The sequence below is a fragment of the Trichosurus vulpecula genome, chromosome 6 (genome assembly GCF_011100635.1).
Source record: "Trichosurus vulpecula isolate mTriVul1 chromosome 6, mTriVul1.pri, whole genome shotgun sequence".
In the NCBI taxonomy this organism is placed as follows: Eukaryota; Metazoa; Chordata; class Mammalia; order Diprotodontia; family Phalangeridae; genus Trichosurus; species Trichosurus vulpecula.
Window position 1 is genome coordinate 232,936,174 of NC_050578.1, and position 24,919 is coordinate 232,961,092.

The 24,919-nt window shown below is 42.5% G+C and overlaps 2 protein-coding genes across 2 annotated transcripts in view; both read left to right on the forward strand.

The window, feature by feature from the left end:
• The first annotated feature begins 1,050 nt into the window (after window positions 1-1,050).
• Window positions 1,051-20,310, forward strand: HTATIP2 (HIV-1 Tat interactive protein 2). The gene is made up of 6 exons (XM_036765648.1): window positions 1,051-1,318; window positions 2,698-2,893; window positions 4,138-4,245; window positions 14,991-15,128; window positions 17,923-17,984; window positions 18,878-20,310. Exons 1-6 carry the CDS (start codon window positions 1,209-1,211, stop codon window positions 19,110-19,112), a joined length of 849 nt encoding a protein of 282 aa, XP_036621543.1. The 5' UTR covers window positions 1,051-1,208; the 3' UTR covers window positions 19,113-20,310.
• Window positions 20,311-23,919: 3,609 nt separating this feature from the next.
• The window catches only part of PRMT3 (protein arginine methyltransferase 3), a 160,746-nt gene continuing 159,746 nt past the window's right edge, over window positions 23,920-24,919 (forward strand). The window contains exons 1-2 of the mRNA XM_036763634.1: window positions 23,920-24,180; window positions 24,293-24,440. Of these exons, the coding sequence (XP_036619529.1) occupies window positions 24,153-24,180; window positions 24,293-24,440 (176 nt within the window). The 5' untranslated portion in view covers window positions 23,920-24,152. The remainder of the gene's footprint in view (window positions 24,181-24,292; window positions 24,441-24,919) is intronic.

The window sequence follows — 24,919 nt, forward strand, 5'->3', positions numbered from 1 at the left end:
ATTTTGAACCCACAATCCTAAGAACAATAAAACTGACAGTTAAAATGTTTTAAGGTCTACAAAGTAGTTTCCTGGCAAATACCCTATGAATCACATAGTGCAAATATCTCCCCTTCCATTTCCTCTGTGAAGGTGGTCATCTCTCTACTAGTCATAAACTTAATTTTTTAAAAAATTTATTTTTGCTACATTTTAAGTTCCAAGCTTCTCTCTCTCTCTGTCTCTCTCTCTGTCTCTCTCCCCCTCCCTACCTCTTCTTCCCTTCCCCTCCTCCTCTTCCCCCTTCCTCCTCCTCCTCCTTCTCCTCTCTCTATGTAAAACCACACTATGAATACTTCTATTTATCAGTTCTTTCTCTAGAAGTGAGTTGTATCTTCCTTCAAACTATTCCTGAACTTTGGCATGGGAACGCTAAAGCCCAAGGCGGGCACAGCTGAAGGGAGTTAATCATTGACCCTTTTGGAGTCAAAGCATTTGGGATTCAAATCCCATTTGCGAAGCTTTCCACTTCTGTGGACTTTAGCAAGGTGGTTAACTTCCCTGGACCTCAGTTTCCTCGTCTGTAAGAGGAAGAAATAAGACTAGCTGGGCTCTGTGAGGTGCCTTCCAACTCTCGAGCTACCATTCTGTGGCTCAAGGCTGTGCTGGACTTAGAATCTGAAAGCACTGGGGTCTAATCGCGCCTCTGACACAGACTCCCTGTGTGACAGCGCTAATCACTTCACCCCTCCCAGCCTCAGTTTCCTGTTCTTTAAAATGGGGATAATCATAGCATCCGCCTCACTCGGTTGCAGTAAAGGCTCAGATACGACGGACCACATACGAAAAGCACTATTACTGCATTGCTTCTGTGACTTTGGGCATTTTCAAGAAAACTGGAATGGATGCTCGCCTCTTTCCGGGACATCTGGCCCCCTTGGGGAGGTGGGGGTGCCCGACTTCTTCCTGCTCAGGCCCCGAAAGCACCGACCCCAGTACAGAGGCGGCATCGTCCCTTTCCCAGGGACTTTGTAACTTATAGTCGCCCCGGAGCATCTCTAGTCCAGATGCAGCGGAGTCCCGCCCACCTCTGGGCTGACGCGGGCCCGGGGAGGCGGTTACTTGAGTCATCCACCCGGAAGATTCGGAGGCCTGCAGAGACCTGGGCTCAGGTTGGAGGCTCAGACTGGGGGGCGGCCGAGGAGGGGGCCGCGGGGCGGGCCGAGGGGATGCCCCAGGGCACGGGCCTGGGGGTGGGCGCGGCTGTGCTGCTGCTCTCTGCGCTGCTCCTGCAGCACCTGAACCTGGAAGGCCCGGAGGAGGAGCCGCCCGGCTCCAGGTATCGACCCCCCTGCCCTGCTCGCGAGCAGAGAGCCGTTAGCCCTCCATGGAGGGGTCACTCGGCCTCCCCCTGCCCCCCGTGGTCCGTGGGAGCCCTATCCTGCAGCCACAGCCACATCCACGGCTGCCCCCCGGGAGCATCGGAGCCCAGCCTCTTGTGGTGGTTGTCCTTCGCTATGGTAGCTTGGGAGTGGTGCCCCCACGCAGGCCCTTGCCCGGGGGCCCCTTTGAGGCGGGACATTCAGGCTCCCTCTATTCCTTATTCTAGATTTGAGGTAGTCAGCATTTTTAGAGAATAAGTATACAGCGGGAGGCCCCTTCACGGGTGCTCTTGGTGAATTAGGAAATCGACCTGACTCATCAGTTTTTCCACCCTTCCTTCCCCCACCCCCACCCCTCCTTTAAGGATAAGATAAAAAGATGACAAAACACCTCGGACTTCTCTCCAATCCTAGATTAACCTCTGTAAACAATGCCCCACCCCCACCCCAACAAAAACAAGCCATGGAGCAAAATCCAGTGTCCAAGATGAGGTCAGGTAGCGCAGCTAGGTGGTGAAGTGGATAGGGCCCTGGGCCTGGAATCAGGAGAACCTGAGTTCAAATGTAGCCTCACTCACTTATTAGCTATGTGACCCTGGACAAGTCACTTAACCCTGTTTGCATCAGTTTCTTCATCTGTAAAATGAGCTGTAAAATGGCAAACCCCTCTAGTATCTGGGCAGGTAGGTGGTTCAGTGGGTAGAGAGCAGGGTCTGCAGTCAGGAAAGCTTGAGTTCACCTCTGGCCTCAGACCCAATTAGCTGTGTGACCCTGGGCAATCACTTAACCTCTCCCTTAATCCACTGGAGAGGGAAATGGCAAACCATTCCAGTATCTTTTCCGTGGACAGTATGGTCCATGGGGTCATGAAGAGTCAGACATGACTAAACAATAACAACAGGATGGGTTTGAAAATAATAAGATGTGAGCTCACTAGGCCTTTCACCAGGCTAAGATAGTTGAAGTCAGGAGACCCATGTTCAAGTCCCTACTTTGGGTTCCAATCTCCTAGGATCATAGGCTTAAAGTGGGAGGGACCTAGGAGGTCATTGCATCATCTTGCAGATGAGGTAAACAACCCTTAAATGCCTATGGGACTTGCCTAACGTTCCACATGTAGCATTAGAGCTGAGATTTTAACCTAGACGCTCTGCCCCCTGATCTTTTCCTATGCTTTGGTCCGTGCTTTTTCTACTTCTTATCCTTGGGCTAGTGACCTAATCCCTTCTCTAAGCCTTAGTTCTTCATCAGCAGAAACATTATAAGAGGAATTTAAAAAACCAACCAAAGGAACTCTTACGAGCCTCCATCATTTGATGTTGTCTCTTGTACGCAGCATGGTGGACCCAGAAACCCTGCCAAAGTTTCGGGAAGACTTCAGGATGCAGAATAAATCTGTGTTCATTCTGGGGGCCTCAGGAGAAACTGGCAAAGTGCTCCTCAGAGAAATCCTGAAAGAGAACCTGTTTTCTAAGGTCACCCTCATTGGGCGCAGGAAAATAGAGTTTGAAGAGGAAGATTATAAACATGTGGTAATGTATAGGGTGTTGTGGGTTGGCAGCAATTGCAGAAACGCTCAGAAATAACCCCATAGGGACTTTTCGAGATTAGTGTATTTCAGAACTAAAGCACCATCTTGGCCCCAGGGTTGGCTTCCAGACTTTAGCAAAGGTTGGCCTTTAGGGTTATTTCCTTTTCACCCTGGGCCTTCTTTATGCATCTCACTTGATTGGAGAGGCTCTCTGTGTGTGTATTCATCATGTGTAAAGCACCACAAACACAAGATTTAGAAGATTGCACATAGGAGTCACACAGGCCTGGGCCTGGTCAGTGATGGAGACGTTGAGGTGTTTATGGAAGGAACCTCAGCAAATCGCTCAGCCTTTTGTGTCTGGGTTTCCTCACCTCTAAAATGGAGGCAATCTTATTTTGCTCATTAACTTTATAGGATTGTTGGGAGGATCAAATGTTAAAAATGGTTTGAAGAGCTTAAGGAGTTAGAAAAATGCAGTGTTAGTCCCTAAGGATACAAAATTGATCAAAAGCAAGCATTTATTAAGTACCTACTGTGTGCTAGGCATTGTGCTAGACTTTAGGTTCAAAAATAGTTCCTGCCCTCAAGGAGCTTAAACTTTCTTGGGTTAGGCACAAAGATAGATAAACCTGTGTGGGATGATTGTCTTGCCCATTTGAGGTTGTTTGTTGGATGCTGTCTGATGACAACTGCTTCACTGCAAGTCTGAGTCCCCAGACATTCATGTGGTGATAGCCATTAAAACTATGGAAGTATAATTATTCTGGTAGTTTTTGTTAGTACTGGGCAAAATTTTCACCTATCTAGTTGGGGAGAATAGGGTGAAGTCAACAAGTATTTATTAAGCACCTACTGCATGCTAAGCACTGAGCTAAGCTTCTGGGGTAGGCAGTGATAACTGAATAAGCAAAACGTTTGAGCTTTCTTCATTGTAGGGATCTCTGTCTACCAGATCAGCAACCCACCTATGACTTAATACATAAAACTTTGCGGAGTTGCATAGACATTTTAATTTGGCATTGATGTTAAATGATGAATTATTTTATACGTCTCCTTTGTGTACCTTAGAGATTTTAGAATTTAGCTTTCAGTCCTTCAGAGAGAAAATGCTTTTATGTATAGGAGAAAACGAGTTTGCAAATGTAGATGTCTGATAGATGGATTTTTGTAGTGTCTTGTGTTTCATTCTTTAAAACTTTTTAACACTACAAAGTAATTTTTATCTCTGTGCTTATTAATTAGCATCAAGAAGTGGTGGATTTTGAAAAGCTTGACGAATATTCCTCAGCTTTCCAAGGCCATGATGTTGGATTTTGTTGTCTCGGGACAACCAGAGGCAAAGCTGGCGCGGTAAGAAAGGAAAAAGCCCTCTTGACCTTCTTTTAGAGGAAAATCTCCAAGATCTCTTTTCTTCTCATCCTTTCTTCTTCCATTCCACCTACTCAGGTACTCTTGGCCACACTGAGAAAGACTTTGTATGCTCTCCCAAGAGAGAGTCATTCAGAATTCCATGCTACTCCATTCTGTGTTGTACTCTGGAAAGTACTGAATAGTCATCCTTGGTTTTTCCTCTCCTAATTTATAATGTTTCTTTCTCTTTCTTCCTTTCTTCTTCACTCCCTTCCTTCCTCTGTTCCTTCTTTCCTCCCTCCCTTCCTCCATCCCTCTTTCCTTCCTACCAGACTTAGCCAAGTATTTAAGAAGTTGCTAGATATTTCCATGATACTCCTATTTATAAACTGTGCTGAAGTCAGAACCTTGAGGACAGACAGGGTTGCCTGGGGACAGCCGCCAGGACTGGCCTGCTGTTGGGCCCGCCGCCTGCAGCTGTAATGTAAGGAGCTGCCAAAGAGGATGGGAAAACCCACCGTCCTTAGTCACGTATCAGATGTTGAGAAGTTCAGTCATTCAGTCAAGGAGTATTTAATTAAGCTCTCACTACATATGAGACACTGTACTAAGTGCCCGGAATACAAAGAATGATGAAAACAAAAAGAAAGACAAAAATCCCCTTTAAGGAGTTCACATTGTAATGGAGGAAGCAACATGCAAACAACTATGTACAAATATATTGTACAAATACAAATGTATGTACAATGATATACACAAGGGAGGGGGAGGTAAGCTCAGAGGGAGGGCACTGGTGGTGGGGGACAAGGGAAGGCCTCTTACAGAAGGTGAGATTAGATCTGAATCTTCTAGAAACCTGTAAAGCCAAGAGGGGGAAGCAGTGAGGGAAGGCATTCCAGGTGTGGGGGAGAGCCAGTGAAAAGAAATGAAGTTGGGAAATGAATTTTCATATGTGAGAACATCAAGAAAGGCCAGTGTTTCTGGGTTGTAGAATCTATAGAGGGGAGAGGGGGAGGGTCAGATGACTGGAAAGATAGGAAGGGGCCAGGTGGCAAAGGCCATTAAAAGACTTTTACTTTTGATCTTGTAGGTCAGAGGTGTCAAATTTTATTTTTCAGCCCACAAACAAAACTCCCAGTGTAGCCTGAACCAGATTAAAATGTAATCGGTAAATGTTCAACAAAATAAATAAAAATGCAATACAGCATAGATCCTATTAATCTGTAGTTTTCTAAAGCTATATGCAGCTGGCAGGGGTCTTTATGAGTTTCACACCCCAGTGCTGCAGGTAGTAGAGATTCACTGGAGTCTATTGAGTGGGTGAGTTGCCTGGTCAAATGTGCACTTTAGGATGATTATGTTAGCAACTGAGTGGAGGGTAGAGTGGAATGGGGCAAGACCTAGCAGTAGGCTATTGTTATAGTCCAAGTGTGAAGTGATGAGTGCCTGCCCCAAGGTGGCAGGTATATGAGTGGAGAGAAGGGGACATAGAGGAATGATGTAGAAATGACAGGGCTTTGGCACCAGATTGGGTATAGGTATAAGAGTGAGTTTAAGCAGTGAGTCAGAAAGTTGGGTGGGAAAGTAGTGGAGGCATGAGCAAGGTGAGTTGACCAAGCATTGGATCCAAAAGCCAGATGAGGTCAGAGGTTAATGGAGTTGGTAAATGTTGATAAACATCTTCTTAGCCACATGGGGTAATTACATACTGATGGGGAGACCTTGCCACAGCCCTTTGGCATGTTGATGGGGCCATGCCGCCATTTTCCCTATAAGGTTCTTAAAGAGCCAACAACCCATGACCCTCAGACCTGACAGTGATGCTCTCTTACAACCCCCAGACGTGACAGTGATGCTCTCTCCTTGTCATTGTAAGCCATTGGGTCTGACTAACTGTAACTGGCCATTGTCTTTGCCAGTTAATGCTCCACCTGCCTCCCTCCCCCTGAAAATTTGATTTAGAAGTGTGTCCTCTCTCCCTTCCTCCTCACTCTCTGTTACTCCCTGTTCTTTCTCTCTCCTTCCTTGTCTCCCTCCTTCCTCCCTCTCAGCCTCTTTTCATGCCAGACTTTACACATCAGCAATAAAGCATCAGAACATCCAGACACGACTTAGCCCCTAGTGATAACTGAACCTGCATTAATGATTCAGCCTCAGAGGATGATTCAGAGTTTTTTGCATGATTTCTAGTTTTCCGTCTTCTCATTACTAATACCTTAGCTCAGCTCTTGTTCGGAAAGATACTCTCTTACATTTTAGTTGCAGTAGGAGAGGCCTGTTTGTTTGTTGACATGAGGAGATCGTTTAGTACACTGCAGTAGAAATGTACACTGGAGTCCCTGTCTCATCTGGAGGAGTTAATTTACTGCCTCTGATTTCTATATGGAGTATTGTTTGTTTCCCTTGGCAAAATTTCTTTGCTGAGGATAAAGAACATGTGTAATGAGTAAGAAAAAATGTGATTCCTTCCCTTAAGGCTTATTGTCAAATATAGGCAAAGGAGACTCATATAAAATACACTCACACAGTCTTCCTCACCTATTGTGGGCAATCCCAGGTTAGTGCATAAAGCTGAGGTGCCATTATACATCTTCTGCTTTTCAAAGTAGATGCCATTTGGTAAGTTAAACTTTAAACTCTGTTATGGAAAGAAGGAAGAGGTGATTAGGCCTGAGAGAGAAATGTGCAATGGGGAGGGCATGCATTGACTTCCGTTACTACTTGTGTCACTTTGGGTCACTCACTTAACCTCTCTGGGCCTAACTTGCCTTATCTGTGAAATGGAACTTGCACCAAATGACTTCTGATGTCCATGGGCCCATGAGGACAAGTAGAGGAGGAAGTGATCAAGAAAACATTTTTGTGTTTCAAGCTCTGAAATGTTGTTGCTTTACTTTCTGGAGCAGGGAGTGTCACGTCCTTGTCCTTGAAGGAAACATCTGATTGCTCTAAGCTCTGAACTTTTACATGGGACTTTGCACAGTTCCACATGAGGCCAGCCTGATTTTGGTGGTGGTTTACTAAAATCCAAGACCGCTTTTAGGCCTAAAGCTATCTGTTTCCATGCTAGAAAACAAATCTCACTACAGGTAACTCTAAAGCACCCTCTGTTGTATCCAGATTTTATAGAACTATGTGGTCCATCAGTGGGAAGAGGGTTTTTTCCCCTTCATCCAGCAGCTTATTTTTTTTGTTTTTGTTTAGAATTTGACCTAGTCTTTTATCTATTGAAATGAGATTTTTTTGTTTTTGCCCACCCAGACATTATTTATTCTGGCTGTTCTATTTCAAAAACATGACAAGAAACGGGAATTTTTTAGTAAGTGTAAAGGTGAGAGAGAACCACATTTTGTTCAATTGTTTGGCGATCCTGTCTGACTCTTCATGACCCTGTTCGGGGTTTTTTTTAGCAGAGATACTGAACTGGTTTGCCATTTCCTTCTCCAGCTCATTTTACAGATGAGGAAACTGAGGCAAACAGGGTTAGGTGACTTGCCCAAGGTCACACAGCTAGTAAGTGTCTAGGCCATATTTGAACTCACAAAGATTGGTCTTCCTGACTCTAGGCCCACCTAGCTGCCCTAGGATCACTTTACTTCTGTTCTTTAGAGGGAAATAGTATATGCATTTATTTGAATGTGCCCTAGATAAGCGTTTGAGGCCTAACTTTTGCAGGTGACTAGTGGTGAGACCTTGGGCAAAACCTTTACTTATTAAACTCTCAGTTTCCTCATCTCTAAAATGGAGATAACTCTTGCCTGTTTTACCTCTTAAAGTTGATGTGATTATCACTGTGACCTCGAGAATGTTACTTTGATTTTCTGGGGGTTTTCTATATCTATGAAATGAAGGATTTGGACGTGAGGTTCTGAAATGGCCCTTCTGGCTCCAGAGCCTATGAAATCTGTATATGAAATAATGTATGTCATGCTTTTTAACCAGTTTAATAAGAGATTTTAGTATTAATACCATTTAATAGATATTAAGTGCTTGCTGTGTACAGGGGGCAGATACAATGTTTAGGTAAGACAAGACACCTGTTTTCATGGAGCTTATAGCCGACTAGGGGTGTATGGCGCATACTCTTTTTTAGTTTCATGGGCATTTGTGCAGAGCTTTAACTAGGAATTTTGAACCTTGAAGGTAAGGAGGGAGTTCCTTCTAGCCATGGTAGACAGCTTATGCAAAAGTACAGAGAAGGCACATGAGCAGCTATGTGGAAGGAACAGCAAATAGGCCAGTTTGAGCAGTTACATGAAGGGTAGTAATATATCCTAAGACTGGAGAGGTAGGTTAGAACCCGGTTAAGATGGGCATTAAATCCTAAACAGAAGAGTTTGTATTTGATCATAGAAAAGAGATAAGGGTCATATTATGCCCCTTTTATGCTTCATGTTAATTTCTGTTAGAGTGTGCCTGGCACATAGTAGGCATTTACTGAATGCTAGTTGGTTGGCTGACTGTTGTATCTTTGCACAAATATATTCATGACTAGAATAAATTCCCTACTTGGCTTCACCTTTAAGAATCCTGGTTCGCTTAAAGGCTCAACTCAGGTGACATTTCTTCTGTGAAATCTTTCCTGAACTTTCCAGATGCTAGCAATTTCACCCTCCTGTCATTACTTTTCAGTTACTTATCTGCATATATATGGAAGTTTCAATGGGGCAACAAAGGAATAGGGAGTGCCATATTTTTTGTGTCTTTATATCCCTAGCATCTATAGTTGTACGGTGACTTTGCACACAGTAGATGGTTAATAAATGTATGTTGAATTGGGAAAAAAAAATGATAGGGAGTCAGTGGAGTTTATTGTCCAGGAGAGTAACATGGTTGTTCACCCCTGTACTTTTAGATTAAAAATGTGGAAGCTTTGTGGATGATAAATTGGAGAGTTTATGAAAAAATTTTTGAGCACCTACTATGTGCTAGGCATGGTGCTAAGCAAGGTGGTTATGAAGAAAGGCAAAAGACAGTCCCTATTCAAAAGGGAGATGATATGCAAAAAGACTGTATACAAACAAGCTTTGTAGGAGATAATTGGAAATAATCAAGAAAGGGAGGGCACTAGAATTAAGAAGGTTGGGGGAAATACTATTAAGATGAAATATCTGTGCCCTGTTGTTGCCCTTGGTGACCCAGCTCAGAAACTGGCTATTGATTTCCTATTTTAGAGCGTAGGGATTAGAGCTGGAAGGGACCTTAGAAATATTTAGTGCTACTTTCTCATGTTAAACATGGGGAATCCGAGACCCAGGGAGGCTAAATGACTTGCCCAAGATTACTCAGCAATTCAGTAGAATTGGGATTGAATTCCCAATCTAGGGCATATTTTACTATACCAGCCAATCAATCAACAAATATTTATTAAGTATCTACTGTCTGCCAGTACTGTGCTCATTGCTAGGAATACAAAGATAGAAAATGAAATAACCCCTACCATCCAGGGGCTTACATTCTGTTGTATTCTGTTGTAGATGCAGGTAGGTGGTAGTGGATGGAGGCAGGGAGACCTTAGTTTGAATAAGACCTCAGAGGCTTACTAGCTAGGTGTGACCCTGACCAAATCACTTCAGTTTCCTTATCTGTGAAATGGGGATGATAATGGCATTTACTTCACCAGGTTATTGTAAAGAACCAAATGAGGTAATATTTGTAAAGGGCTTAGCACACAGTAAGCCCTAAATAAATGATTGTTTCTTTCCTTCTTTTCTGTTGGTGAAGATGGTGCCTGTAAAAAAACCATATTGCAAAAATTGTTGGTGCAGTTAGGTGATGCAGTAGATAGGGCCCCTGCAGTCAGGGAGTCTCCTCTTCCTGAGTTTAAATCTAGTCTCCGACACTTACTAGCTGGGTGACCCTGGGCAAGTCACTTAACCTTGTCTGCCTCAGTTTCCTCATCTGTAAAATGAACTGGAGAAGGAAATAACAAACCAATCCAGGATCTTTGCCAAGAAAACCCCAAATGGGGACATAAGGAGTTGGACAAAACTGAAATGACTGAACAAAAAAAAATGAAAGAAAAAGAAAAAATTGTTGAGGAAATTAATGTGGAACAGTGGAACAACTCCTAGATTGAGAGTCAGAAGATGTAGATTTGAATATTAGCTCTTCCATTTGTCTTGAATGACCTCAGCAAAGCTATGCAGCCTTGTTTTCCTCCTCTGTAAAATGAGGGGGTCAGATTATATGATTACTAGAACGCCTTCCAACTCTAAAATGCTATATGTAATATCCCTGATGCCATACAAGGCATCCCTGGGGCCTTTATTAGGATTTTTTCCTTTAAGTGGTTTTCCTGTGAGGAAGGAAAGAGGTATAGTGGCTGGACCTTGGGCTGTGTTAAATCCTTTGCTAAATGTGCCCCTGTTTCCCTAGGCTATAGCCTAGCAACTGTTCTTTCTCATAATTGAATGGTTTGTGTTCTTTATTTCAAACCAACAAACAAAAAAGAGTTTAAGGCCTTAATTTTTTACAGAAGCATCTTGGATTGTGGCCTATTAAACTAAAATTCGAGGGTTTGTGTCTTTTGATTGTGTGTGTGTGTGTGTGTGTGTGTGTGTGTGTGTGTGTGTGTGTGTGTGTTGAGCTTGGGGAGGGGGTAGATGTTTAGTAAGGTCCTTTCAAGTCAGCTCCCTTTTTTTGAACAAATAGAATCTTCCGCCTTCCAAAGAGTTGTGGGAGTTAGGCCGAAGCTTGCACACAAAGGCACCTGTGAGGCGTCTCAGGGCTCACATTTAAGGGTGAGTTCTGAGTCTTTGGGAGCTGGCCACATTAAAGAACCCTCACCCGACTTGGCTTTGAGATTCGTTCTCTAGCTAAAAGGCCATGCATCAGGGTGAGGGAAATGAAATTCAAAAATTGAGTGGGCATAGGAGGAGAAAAAAAAAACCCAGCGGTGTTTCTAATCTGCTTGGGAGCTCAGTGGATTTGTAGAATCGTTGTGGATTATCAGGCCATTGATTGCTAATAAAACAATATTTAGCTTTGTCCCTGGGACCAGCAATGGAGAAAGGTATGGGCACCTTGTCAAACAGGCCCCATTGAGCGGGGATGATGGGTTAAGTGTGGGGCTCCAAGTGGCAGCGTGGGTGCTGGTCCTCCTAGGAACGGCTGTCAGTTGTTAGTGAGCCCAGTGAAAGGAAGGACGCCAGCGTCTGATGGCTGGGGTAGCATTGATGTGAGGTAGCAGACTAACCAGATTGAAAGAGTCCCATGGTATTTATGTCACTTTAATTTTCCTCCAACAATTGGAGACGACAGCACTCTATTAACAAGAGGCTGATCCAGAACTAAAGCTAAATAAATTAGGGTCTCCGTTTAATCAAAGTGTCCCTTTACTGGTCTTGGATTAACAGAGACAGCGTCGGTTTAGGGCCTTTTGATTGGCTGAGCCCTTCCCTTTTTAAGAAGTGGATAAAAGACAGGGAGTCTTACCACAGACACCGACAATAATCCTTCCAATCCTGCCCCTTAAAAAAAAAAAGTAGGAATTAATATTTCACCCACCGACTTTGGCAGTTTGGTGCATAAAGTGTCTGCTTCTGAAAATCGGAATTCTGCTAGTGGTAGGGAAGGTGGGTAAAGAAGAAAAGCAGAAACAAAATGAATCTTCGTGTTACCAAGCAAAAACCAATGGGAAAAACTTTTAAATTGAAGAAACCCTTTCAACCACTTGTAACTGAGCTTGTAACTTTGGTCCCTGCCTAGGGAAGCTGTTTTCCTAGACCTCAGACAGGTTTGCACAACACTGACTGCAAACTGAATTGGAGTCCATCTGAGGCAGCCCAGGGAGTGTTTAAGATTGTACAGATAGATTTACCTTCCTGAAAGCAAAGGCTCTGTTGTAAGTAGAAAGTGCGTCCTGGATTGAACTGAGGGTCAAGAGATCTGAATGCCAATCCTGGCTCTTACTGACTAGTTCTATAATCTTGGGGGAAGTCCTTTTAGGAAGTCTTGTTCCTAAATCTGGGACTCAGTTTCCTACTCTGCAAATTTAGAGGGTCGAACTAGATCATAATATGTTAGATTTGGTGCTAAAAAGGACTTCAGAGGTTACCTGTATCATTCTTTGTCCTTGTCCCTAGTACCCCAAACAGTTCCTTTTTTGGACTAGACTTATGATTTCATTGGTATAAGGCAATGGTTCTCAAAAGTGTGGTCCACTGACCTGTAGGTTCCCTGAGACTCTTTTAGGTCTCAAGGTCAAAACTGTTTTCATAATAATCCAAGATATTATTTGCCTAAAATCTTCTCCTCTCTTTTCCAATGACATATTCGTATGAAGCTGAATTTCCTTCATATACTTCAAATAAAACAACATATCACCACAGATTGAATGCAGAAGCAGATTTGAGAATCACTCATCTTCTATTAACCTAGATACTTTAGAGAATTTTCAGAAATCTGTAAAATAATGCTGCTTTTATCACTATTTTTTTTTGTTTTAGAAAATATAGTTACTTTTCACCAAACAAATGACATTGCTATGTAATGGGTTAATTATTGTAAATGAAGTAATTAATATTTTAAAAATATATCCATTTTCATTTCTAATAAGGTAAATATAGATAGATATTATCCACATAAACAAAAGTTCCTTGGGGTCCTCAATAATTTTCAAAAGTGTAACATGGTCCTGAGGCCAAAGAGTTTTGAAAACTCTTTGAGAACGTGGGGAACTCTTGGGTCAGAAAACTCTTTCCTCCAAGGCAAGTCAGCACCTTCTCTGCAACTTAGAGAGTTACCTTAGTCAGCAAGTAGTCAAATATGTGCCCAGAGTCCTGTAGCCAGTATGTGTCAGAGAATGGATTTAAATTCATCCTAAGGAGGAAGACCTATTTAGCCTACCTGCTTCCTCCTGCTATATAACAGGTCCATGATAAATGCTCAATAACTGTTTATTATTGAGTTAATCTAATCCAACCCATTCACTTTACAGATGAGGATAATGAGACCAGATTGTCTAAATGACCTTTCCAGGGTCATAGGTGATAAGTGGCAAAGCCTGAGATTTGAACCCAAGCCCTTTGACTCCAAAGGGCATGAACACCTAAACTTAATTTTTAGTTGTAGGTATTTTCCATGTAAAGCAAAGAGGTTGAATTTCAAAATAGTATAGTAGTAACTTGTTCATCATTTTAAAAAAATTAGAATTGATATCTCCCCACTGTAAGGATTCAAAATCACTGTAATACATGGGTTTGGATGACTTAAGAAGGTACGTGAAAATTAACATTTGCGCTTTATTTTTACTTTTTTTAAATTTTTTTAAATTTATTTTATTTATTTTATTTATTTATTTTATTTTTTTTTTTTATTTTTACTTTTTTTATTTTTAGCTGCCTCTCATTTATGGGATACCAGGCTATTGTGATAATGCTCATTCTAAAGAACCAAGGACCATCTAGTTACTTTTTTGGCTGACTTTTTTTTTTTAATTGTCCTTTAGTTGGGATCCTGGTAATGAAGTTATATTAGTCGATGGGTTATTTTATTTATTACCCCTTGAGACTTAGAGGTTTGGACTGGGTGATCCTAAGATTCCTTCCAGCCCTGAGTCTATGATTCTTTGATCTTCCTTCCCCGTTTGAGTTTGGCTAGTTTGCTTTCCCAGCCTGCTTCAGATTTTTTTTTTTTTTTTTTTTGCATCTGACAGTTCCTACAGTGGTGGTCTTCAACGTGTATCGAGATCATACCATTCTAGTTACTTTGCTGTATCATGTCAGAGGCTTCCAGATAGCTGAGGATAGCTGTCGTTCCTAAATCTTCTGTCTGGGCTACACTTCCCCAGTTCTTTTAGCTGTTCCCCACAGGCTATGGTTTGTATAACCCTCCTCATTCTAGTTTCTTGCCTCTGGGCAAGTTCTCTTTGTTAATGTCCTTCTTTAAAATATGGTGCTCATGACTGAACAAAGTATTCTAGCACATGGTTGTATTAATTTAGAAGTTGCTTTTGGTTCATCAAGTAAGTCGAATTTATTAAGCATTTATTAAGTGCTTACTATATGCTAGGCACGGTTCTAAGAACTAGGGATACAAAAAAAGAACACACACACACACACACACGTAGTCCCTTTTCTCACGGAGCTCAAAGTCTAAAGAAGGAGAAAATATGGAACTGTACAAATAAGATATATTTTCAGGGTAAATTGGAGATGATCTAAGGCAGTGACATTAAGGGCTAGAAAGTGGAACTTTTTAGAAGAGATGAGTAGAGAGAGCACACCAGGAATGGGGGACCACCCTTAAACATTGCTTTGAGCCAGGAGATGGGGTGCTATTTGTGGGGAACAGCAAAGAGGATCGTGTCCCTAGTTTGGGGACAGAAGTGTAAGGTATAAGAAGATTGTAAAGAGCTTATCATTTAACACACAGAGTGAGCTTAAAGAGGTCAACAAAATATAAGATGGATGGAGGTGTTAGGAAAAAAAAAATGATTAAGACTGAAGAAGTAGAAAGTTTCTGAACCTTCAGTTACTTTTTCTGGGCCTCTCGTGTTTTTCTCTCTCATCTTTCTTTTGTTTTTCCCTTGCAGCTGTTCTTTTTCTCTTTTCTGCTCAAGTTGGCTCTCTGTCTTGCTGTCCGAACTTGGATCCTTTCTTCTTTTGAATTTCAGCAATGCCTTTGGATGTAGCTTGGGTGCAAGCCAGAAACAAAGACTAATCTTTAAGATGAACCAAGGGACACGATCCTAACTCACAGCCACTTGGAAATCACCCTCACGTCTTTTATTCCTCCCTTAGGATGGATTTGTTCGTGTTGACCGGGATTATGTGTTGAAGTCTGCAGAACTGGCAAAAGCTGGAGGTTGCAAACATTTCAACTTACTTTCATCTAGAGGAGCTGATAAGTCAAGCAGGTTTTTATATTTGCAAATTAAGGTTTGTACATGTTTCTGTTTATTTATAAACTGTTAAGAGACTTGGCTATTCTAAATGATGACAGATAAGTACATCTGATCAGTGTGAACTATGATGACCTTGGATTTTTATACTTATGAAAAATATTTTACTGGGGGAAAGGGGTGTTTTTAGCTTTGAAAATAATTTTAGGGTTACCTTATATTAGAAAATGTCTCTCCATACTGACCTCTAGTGTTTATTTAGATTACTCATTGAGAATTCTCATCTATCAAAACGCAGCAGCTTAAGATTGCATTAATTTTCCTAGTAATTTCATCACACTATTCTGCATATGGTGAGCTTGTGATCAACGAAGACCTCTTATTTTCCAATTAACTACTCCTGTCTTCCCCATCCTGTATGTACATAATTAATTTATTGGACCTAAATGCAGTTAAAGTCAGTAAAAGCTCATCTGACCCATGGATTATTACTAAAGATTTCCACTCAGCCCAGCCCTACTAGGTGGTTGGTAGCATTTAGGAAGGGGCAGATAGGTGACTCAGTGGATAGAGCACTGGGTCTGGAGTCAGGAACATCTGAGTTGAAATCCAATCACAGACACTTATTCTTGTTTGCCTCATTTCCTTATCTGTAAAAGGGAGACATACTGGAGAAGGAAATAGCAAGTCTCTCCAGTATCTTTTTCCGTGGGTCACTTAGACTTGGACATAACTGAACAACAAAGCATTCAGAAGACATGGTCCTTCACCCTGGGAGAACTGTATGGTATTATTTCCTTAACCGACATCTGTCTTATTGTCAATGAAAAGTTTAAGATGAAATTTTAAATCCAAAGCTGAGTGCATTCTCAAAAGGAAAACTATGCAATCCAAATAATTTACAGATACGAATTCCAAGAAGCAAACAGATTTTTTTTTTTATCGTCGGCATAAAACAATTCAATGGATAATTTAGGGGAAAAAAGAAAAACAAACCTTTGGAACTAAATGCATTAAGATGAAAGGAATTCTGTATTTTCTCAAGTGTATGAGTGTATGTAGCATTGCTTTCTTGGTACCATTCTTAGATTTAAACATTCATAGTATTTTTTGTCTTGGAATGAAAGCTGCTATAATCAGTGGTGCCTGAAGCAGAATCTTTTCTGCTAGATCATTTTGATTGAAATTTTTTTTTTTTTCCTGAAGACTAACATAGAGAACTGAAGGTTTGTAGTTTTATAAAATTCATCTCTCGAAAGGACCTCAAAGATCCTCTAGGCTTCATTTTATGGATGGGGAGGTTGAGGTTCATCAGGGTGAATGGCTTGATTCAAGGTCATAAGCAAGTCAAATGACAGAACCAGGGGTTAAGTCCTGGGTCTACTGATGCCCTGGGAGACAAAAACCTTATAGGTGATCCCCTCAAAAAATGGCACGTTGGAGCAAATAAAGCAGCAGATGAGGAGTCATTACTGGCTGTGCAACCCTGGGCAGGTTGCTTAACAGATTAACATCTCTGGGCCACAGTTTCTTCTTCTGTAAGATAGGCATAATAATAAGCTTCCCTCTGGTCAAGTTTGTTGAGGAATGATACAGTGAGTGTGTGGGTGGAGAAACAGACCTCCTGAAGTGGTTCATGGACTGAAACCCTTTGACAGTCACTGGTCTGGAATATTAGTTTGAGACTAGAGAGACATATTTATTAATATTATCATTCAGTGTTCTTCTGGTTGTTTTCACAGTCTCTGTGATTTCCTCAATGTGGGGTGCTCCCATCCAAGAACTTTTTCCCAATGCAGATCAGAACTTTCTCTGTAACTTACAGTCTTACACCTTTGCCTAGTGGCACACTTACCTAAAGTTATACGTGGCCCAGAGGTTGTCAGAGATAGAACTTGAACCCAGTCTTCCTGACTTTGAAGTGAGCTCTCTGTCCACTACATCACACTGCCTTAATGTTAGCCTCCAACTACTGACCTCTGTGGCCTCTTTTTAAGTCCCAACTAAAATCTTACCTTCTACAGGAAGCCTTCCCCAACCTATCTTAATTCCAGTGCCTTCCCTCTGTTAATTATTTCCTATTTATCCTGGATATAGATTACTTCCATATATTTGTATGTTGTTTCCCCCATTAGATCTTGCGCTTGGTACAGGGCCTTGCACATAGTTGACACTTAATAAATGTTTGTTCATTGACCAGAAGGTCAGAATCAGAAGGGGTCCTCATAGAAAACCTTGTCCAACTCTCTAGAATGGAACTTCTAGTAGGTCATTTAATCTCTTTGAGCTTCCATTTTACCATTAGAGATTTGGATGAGGTAGTCTTTTCCAGGTTTATATATTTATGAATCTTATCAAAGTCCTATTTATACCAGTGCTCCATCATGACATGGAGGAGACCCTGGATTCTTGTACACAGTACTGGTAGGGCCAAAGATCTGGTAGGACCTCTCCATCTCATTTACCAGGTTGACTTTGTTTTGAGTCTAGACTTAAAAACTACTGGTTTTGAGTCATCTTTGCTATAGACTGTACTTCTCATCCAAGAAGTAGCTTGGCTAAGTGAGGAGAGACTCATCAGCAGCCAGTGATTAATTTCTCAAGTCATTTACTGAGGCACAGAGAGGTTGTAATCTGTGTTGGTGGATGGTGTGCCCACACTGCTATAGTCATGAATCCTTGGAATATTGAAGGAAATGAATCATAAGTATAGCTCAGACTTTTGGGGACTGAGTAGTCTTCAGAGGGTGAAGTCATTCTATCTTGAACTTGTCAGAGTAGAGCAAGGAGCAATGAGTGATTTTAATTAAATACTGATTTTTTTTTTTTAGGGTGAAGTAGAAGCCAAAATTGAAGAATTCAGTTTTGATCGGTACACAATTTTTAGACCTGCGTAAGTATTATAGTGCTCCATATACTTGCCTTCAGGACTAAATTAGGCTTTAGGAGAAGTTGATACTAGCTCAGATATTTTAATTTCTGATCAAAAGCAGCAGCTCATCTTACATTTTGGGAATGTCATATTTTCTTGTACTGTATAATGGGGAGCTAAGGAACATCTTCAAGTCCTAGATAAAGCCAGGGATAGGAAAAGGTCATTTTGATAGTGTCAAAAACTTTGGGCTTCGACATTCCACTTGACTTAGAAGGTTATGTTTTTCAATGCTTGTCCCTCTAGGCATTCCCCTGGCTTTTATTCTGTTCTTTCTGTCTAGTCCAGAAATGGACAACAACAGACTATGATCCAGGGTGGCCAAGAAAGTCTATTTCTTCAACCTTCAACAGCAAGGATTCTTAATTTTTGTGTGTGTATGTAATGTATGTGTGTGTGTGTGTGTGCGCGCGCGCGCGTGTGCGAGTGTGTTTGTGTGTGTCTTGGACCCTTTTGGTAGTCTGGTAAAGTCTATGGACTCCTTTGAATAATGTTTTTAAATGCATAAAATAAAATACATAGAATTATAAAAGAAAGCAATTAAATTGATACACAGTTATCACTATATATATTTTTTTAAAGAATTCACAGCCCCCACATAAAAAACCCCTGATTTAAAGAGAGCAGGGTTAAGGAGAACTACTCCATCCTTTCTCCCTTTGGGCAGGGTGGTATTAGTTTGCCTTGCTGACACCCCTCCCTTTGCTCTTGGGAGTTAGGAAATACTTGTTGGGCATTATTAACTGTCTCCTTAATTTTTTTTTCCTTAAGTATCAGATGAAATTTTGTATCCAAATTCTCTCTAATTATGTATTTTATCATAATATCTTTGTTTTTCTCCTTGTATATCTTAGAATCCTATTATGTGACAGAAAAGAATCCCGTCCAGCTGAGTGGTTGGCCAGAAAATTCCTTGGTTCACTACCAACCTCTTGGGCTAAAGATCATTCTGTACCTGTTACAACTGTTGTCAGAGCAATGGTTAATAACCTAATAATGCCAAGTGACAAGAAGTTGGAGTTGCTGGACAACGAAGCTATCCATAACCTTGGGAAAGCAGAAGACTTTAACAAGCCACGACCACACTAGGAAAAATGACTGATTCTTATGTCATAACCAACTTGACATTGTCCCGATAGTAGAGATATAGAACTATATAGTTTACATATAATATAATGTAATGTAATTTTTTGTAATGTTTTGATGGAACAATTGATTAAATATTGAATTTGGAGTCCAGAAAACTTGGGTTCAAATCCTGCTCTAGACACCATGTATGTCACCTTGGGTAAATCACTTGAATATCTCTCAGCCCTGGATTCTTCATCTGTAAATGATTATTACAATTAATAGCACCTGCCTAACAGGGTTGTTGAAAAAATCAAATGAAATAATATATGTAAAGTTTTTTGCAAATCTGAAAACACTAGGTACATATTAGCTATATTATTTATCTGAAAAAAAGTTAATTTATTTTAGTAATTCCCAACATTTTTATTATTTTTTTTGAGGCAGTTAGGATTAAGTGACTTGTCTAGGGACACACAGCTAGTAAGTGCCAAGTGTCTGAGGTCACATTTGAACTCAGGTCCTCCTGACTCTAAGGCTGGTGCTCTATCTACTGCACCACCTAGTTACCGCCACCCTCCCTTTTGGAGGCAATCTGGTTTACCCAGCTTTTTTATGTGTCAGATTTCATGGATCTGACCCACATATTATACTTGTGGCATCAACTATTGAGAAAATATCTAATCAAAAAAATCTACTAGGAATTCAGTGATACTTTTAAATGATTTCATATTTTTATTAATAATAGCATCTATATAGTTTTTTTAAATAGCAATTTATATGTGTGTGAAACATTTGATCTATGGAGGACGGTTTATTTATTTATAGCTTCCGCATATTAATTCCTTTACCCTTTGAATGACTCTGTGGTCTTTTGAGGGCCTGCGGTTGAGAATCAGTGATCTAGTTAAAACCATGTGGTCTTCTCCTCAATCCATTAGAACCCCAAATAGTTCTATTACATGTTAGTTCTGGTTCATTTTCCTAATACATTGTAAGTCCTACTTGTCCTATGCAAAGTACTCCTTCATCAGTTACAAGTTTGTTTAAAAAAGATAAGTTTGGGGGCTTTTTTCTCAAAGAATGGAAGCATGGTTATAGTGATCCAATTGGTACAGATCGTAGCGGTTGTGCCTTACTGTATGTACATGGTGGTTTCAATGAGTCCTGTGCCTTTACTAATTATCTATAATGAACAATTAAAAGGGAATTTCTCTAATGATATTGTAGTTCTTGAATTAAGTAGAAAAGCAACAAAGCTTACATATAACTCTTGTTAACCTCTTTTGTGTCCTGAACCCCTTTGAAAGACTGAGTGAAGCCTGTGGATCCCTTCTCAGAATAATATTTTAAAATTTGTTAAAATACAGGGGAATACAAAGGAAATCAATTATTTTTGAATGTAATAATCAAAATGGCTACGAAGCAAGTTCATGCACTCCATGTTAAGCTCCCCTTAACTAGGCAATTCTTTGGCTCTAGGTACCAGTGCTAGAAGAAGACCCCAAAGTTGCTACCTGGGGGCTTCTTGCTGTTCTATTAGCGCAGGAAGGTTCCGCATAGCACCTGGCACATAGTAGGTGCTTAATGTTTGTTGACTTGACTATCCAGGAATTTACATGGAACTCCTTTTCGTGATTAGTGGGCTATCTCATTCCGATTATTGACGCCTGAAGTTGAGGTCTTTCATCGTTCACATGGCTGGGCTCAGATCATTGCAGAGTTGAACCAAGAGATGTTTAGGGAATCTCTGCAGTGCAGAATTTAGAAGGGATGGGGTTTTAAAGGTGATCACCCCCAATCCCCTGACCAGCTATGATTCTCCACTCTAATATCCAACCTTTGCCTGAACGCCAATGGTGGTAGCCTATTCCGAAGTCAGCAAGCATTTCTTAAGTACCTACTAGGTGCCAGGCACAAGCCCTCAGGTAGCTAACATTCTAATGGAAGATGACATTATTGTTCATCCTTCCTCGGAAGAGGACCAATGACATCATAAGGGTGATGAATTGATTTTCCAGTGAGTTGGATTTAAAATGAGGCCGAGCTTTGCAAATAGGTCAATCTCACTCTCCTTTCACAAAAGGAGACAACACCTAAAAGGGAGTGGAAATGGGCAGAGGAGAAGGTACCTATACTGGGGCATAGTGATGAAGCCTGGAGGGAGCAGAGCCAGGAGAAGAGTGATGAATTGCTGGCTGGGACATTGCCCCCAAATGGAGGTTCCAGGAGGAACTCACCAGTGGGAGGAGGAGGTTGCAGGAGCAGAAAGATCATCCAGGGTGAAGAGGGACCTGGAACAGGGCGGAGAATCTTGGAAGTGGAGCTGGGGGAGAAGTCAAGATGATTTATTGTAATCTAATTCCTACATTTTCCAGTTCTCCCCTCCAAGACTTGAATGTTCAATCTCTGTTTCATAAGACAAACAACTTTTCAAATATTTGAAGAGCTATCTTATACCCACACCTTGTTCTCTGTTCTAGGCTAACCACCTCCAGTTTTTCAACTGATTCTCATACACCATAGTTTCGAGCCGGTACACAATCTTGACTTTTTTTTTTACATGCTCTAGTTTATCAATATACCTTCTAAAATGTGGCACCTACTACTGAAGACAGCCTAAGTAACAGTGCAAATAGAGTTTTATTTTGTCTCTATCTGTGATTTCAGGGCAGCTAGGTGGCACAATGGATAGATGGAGGGCCTGGAGTCAGGAAGACCTGAGTTCAAATCCTACTTCAAACACTTATGAGCTGTGTGACCCTGGGCAAGTCACTTAACCCTGTTGGCCTCAGTTTCCTCATCTGTAAAATGAACTGGAGAAGGAAATGGCAAACCACTGCAGTAGCCCTCCCAAGAAAACCCCAAATGGTGTCAGAAACAACTAAATCAACCCTATGATTTCGTTGGCATATCTAACTCCTGGTGAGGAAAATCCTCCCACCAGCATGGTAACTATTTTTCAAGGTACGTAGGGGTCACTGAGAGATTAAGAGCTTTGCCCATGGTCACACAGCTAGCATGTTAGAGGTGGGAACTCTACTGCTATTTGTGCAGCTTCAGATCACGTTAACTTTTGGGGGCACCCCACATTCCACCGATTCTGAGCTTCCATTTCAGTATTAAAAGGTCAGGACAGGATCTCATCTAAGTTTTGTATTAATTTCCAGCGCCTAGTGCATTGCTTTGTGCATTATAATTACTTAATAAGTATTGGTTGAATGAATGAATTTAACTAACATTTAAGTGACTAATGTACAAGATAGTACATGGGAAGCATAGAAAGATGTGAAGAAATGTAAAGTATTTCTGCTTTCCAGGAGTTTAACGAGCAATTTAGTTGAATTGGGACTTGGGAGTGTCTGGAAAGGGATTCAATTTCAGGACCTGGGACTGTACAGTCAGTAGATGATTGTGGACTGAGTAAACGAGTAGCCAGCTGTAATTCCTTGACTGATGTCCTTATGAACTTCAGAAAAAGGTAATATTCACACAGTGAAAGTCACAGTAACTTTCAGTTGAAACAGTTCCAATACTTGGACCCAGAGAATCCAAATGTCACCATCCTTGAACCTTATAAAGCTGTTTCCAATTTTTTTTTTTGTATCAGACCTGTGATTTCATCCCTATACTATTGCGGAACAGTACCTACTCTACAATTTATAGCGTTACCAGGAGGACCTGAAAGGTCAATTAACTTGTCTAAGGTTACTCAGCTAGTATGGGGCAAAGATGGGGCATAAATTCAGGTCTTCCTGATTCTGAAGGCAGCTCTCCATTCCATGAAGCCATCGATGCTTCTCATGTTCACATTATTAAAGTTAATAGTTAAATTAATAGAACTTCAAAAAAAATAGTTACTAAAGGCGATTCAATTCCCTAATGGGACTACAAAGTGGTATAGCCTTGCAACTAAGTATAGCGTTAAGCACCCGATTGGGTGGTTTAGGGAGTGGTACTACAGGTATTCTAAGAAAGGGGATATTAGTGTGATCTGGATTTTTAAAACTGGAAGGGACCTTCTAGCTCATTTAATTCAATTTCCTCATTTTACAGATAAGGAAACTGGCCCTCATTAATTGTGACTTAACCAAAGTCATATAGGGAAATAAAAGCTCAGATTTAAAGCCAAAACCAGGATGCTTTTTCATCACACTCTAAGTCTCTCTGATTTAAGATATGGATAGGAGAGGAATGACATTCCAGCTTTGACATTAGCCTGGCTGGTCTTCATTACATAGGCTCAGGGAATGCGGCATCTGAATAGACCCCGGGTGTCCGTAGCGCATTTGGGTAGGGTTTTGTTTTTTTTTTTTTAATTTAAGAGGACACCCTCTGTGCCCGGGCCCATTGCGGATCCTCCTCCCCCTCCGCCATCAGAGGGCTCTCAGTCTGGTTGCAGCGCTGCAGCATCTGGGAGGGGGGATGCAGAGGAGAAGCAAAGTAGCAGGGAAGCCTGTCTTTGTCTCCTTTCGTCCAAGCACCGGGGGAGAGGGGGGGAACGGGGGAGGGAAGCTGCAGAGAGGATCTCAGCAGCAATTTAGTTAGTCCACACCCCTCTCTTTGCAGGGGAGGAAATTTACGTCCAGGGAGGCTAAGTCACCTTCCCAAGGTCACAGGGAGTACGCTTCGGGTGCGGGATTTGAACCATGGTCCTTCTCCTGATGAGCCAGGGATCCCCCTGTGGTACCACCGCAAGCAGCGGCCGCAAAAAGAGAGCGCTGGCCCCGCCTTCTTTGGAAAGGACAAGCGGCGGCGGGGTGAGACGATGGAGGGGGGACCACGTGACACCCCCTTCCCCAGCCGGCCTCCGGCTTGCGGAGCCGGAAGAGGGAGAGCTAGCTCGTGCGCGCGCAGGCCGTCCTTCCCTTCCCCCACCTCCTTCCGGCCCTTCTTCGCTCTTGCTCTCGAGCCCCTCACTCCTGACCGCGTGCGTCCCCGTGCGTGCGTGCGTGCGTGAGTGCGTGCCGGCTGCCCCCAGGCCCTCGCCCCGGCGGACCCCACGCGCCAGCCCCCCACCCCTCGGGAATCGCTCCCCTTCCCCGCGTGCAGGCGGCCGCCATGTGCTCCCTAGCCACGGGCGTCACTGGTGGGTATCCCCCTCCCCTTAGCAACGGGGGTCTGCGGCGGCCTAGGCCTGCCCCGCGCGGCCGGTCGGGCTTGGGTCCGAGGCCTCAGACCTTATCTTGTGCTTGTGTCAGGCGCAGGGCGCCGGCTGCAGGAGGCCGAGGAGGAGGTGCCTGCCTTGTCGGACAGCGGAGACGAGGCGGCCTGGGAGGAGGAGGACGAGGACGAGGAGGCGGACCCCCGCCGCGAGAGGCAGCAGACCCCCTGCCTGTTCTGTGACAGGTTCGTTGGCTGGTCCCCCCGGAAGGGCCGGGTGAGGGCCCTGGGGCCGCGCAAGCCCGAGCCTCAGTTTCCTCACCTGTAAAATGCGGCCACGGAATCGTAGCGCCTACCACACGGGCTCTACGTGAAGAGGCTTTGCACACTTAGAGCCCTGCGAGACCTGGGTTCCAATCCTGCTTGAGAGGCTAGGGTGTGATCCGGGGCAAGCCCCCGTTAACCCCCCCTGTAAGATGAAGTGTTCCCAATCTCTTGCCCTTTCTGCCTCGAGCCCCCCAAGTTCAAGTCAAACCATGAAGCATTTAATAAGCACCTACCATGTGCTAGAGACTTGGAGATACAAAGAAATAGCCCCTGCTCCCCAGGAGCCCCTGCCCAGTGACTGAGACGACCTTTAAACTACATCAGAGCGAGGGAAGACACCACAATTAGAAGGCTTCTTGCAGAAAGTGGGGCTTTGAGGGAAGCCAAGAGGCAGAGAT

What these genes read in the sequence shown, in the direction of transcription:
- HTATIP2 (XM_036765648.1), top strand. Translation starts at nt 1,209, where the DNA reads ATGCCCCAGGGCACGGGCCTGGGGGTGGGCGCGGCTGTGCTGCTGCTC. An exon ending in GAGGAGCCGCCCGGCTCCAG is followed by an intron (nt 1,319 to 2,697) that starts GTATCGACCCCC and finishes TCTTGTACGCAG; the next exon opens with CATGGTGGACCCAGAAACCC. An exon ending in TTTTATATTTGCAAATTAAG is followed by an intron (nt 15,129 to 17,922) that starts GTTTGTACATGT and finishes TTTTTTTTTTAG; the next exon opens with GGTGAAGTAGAAGCCAAAAT.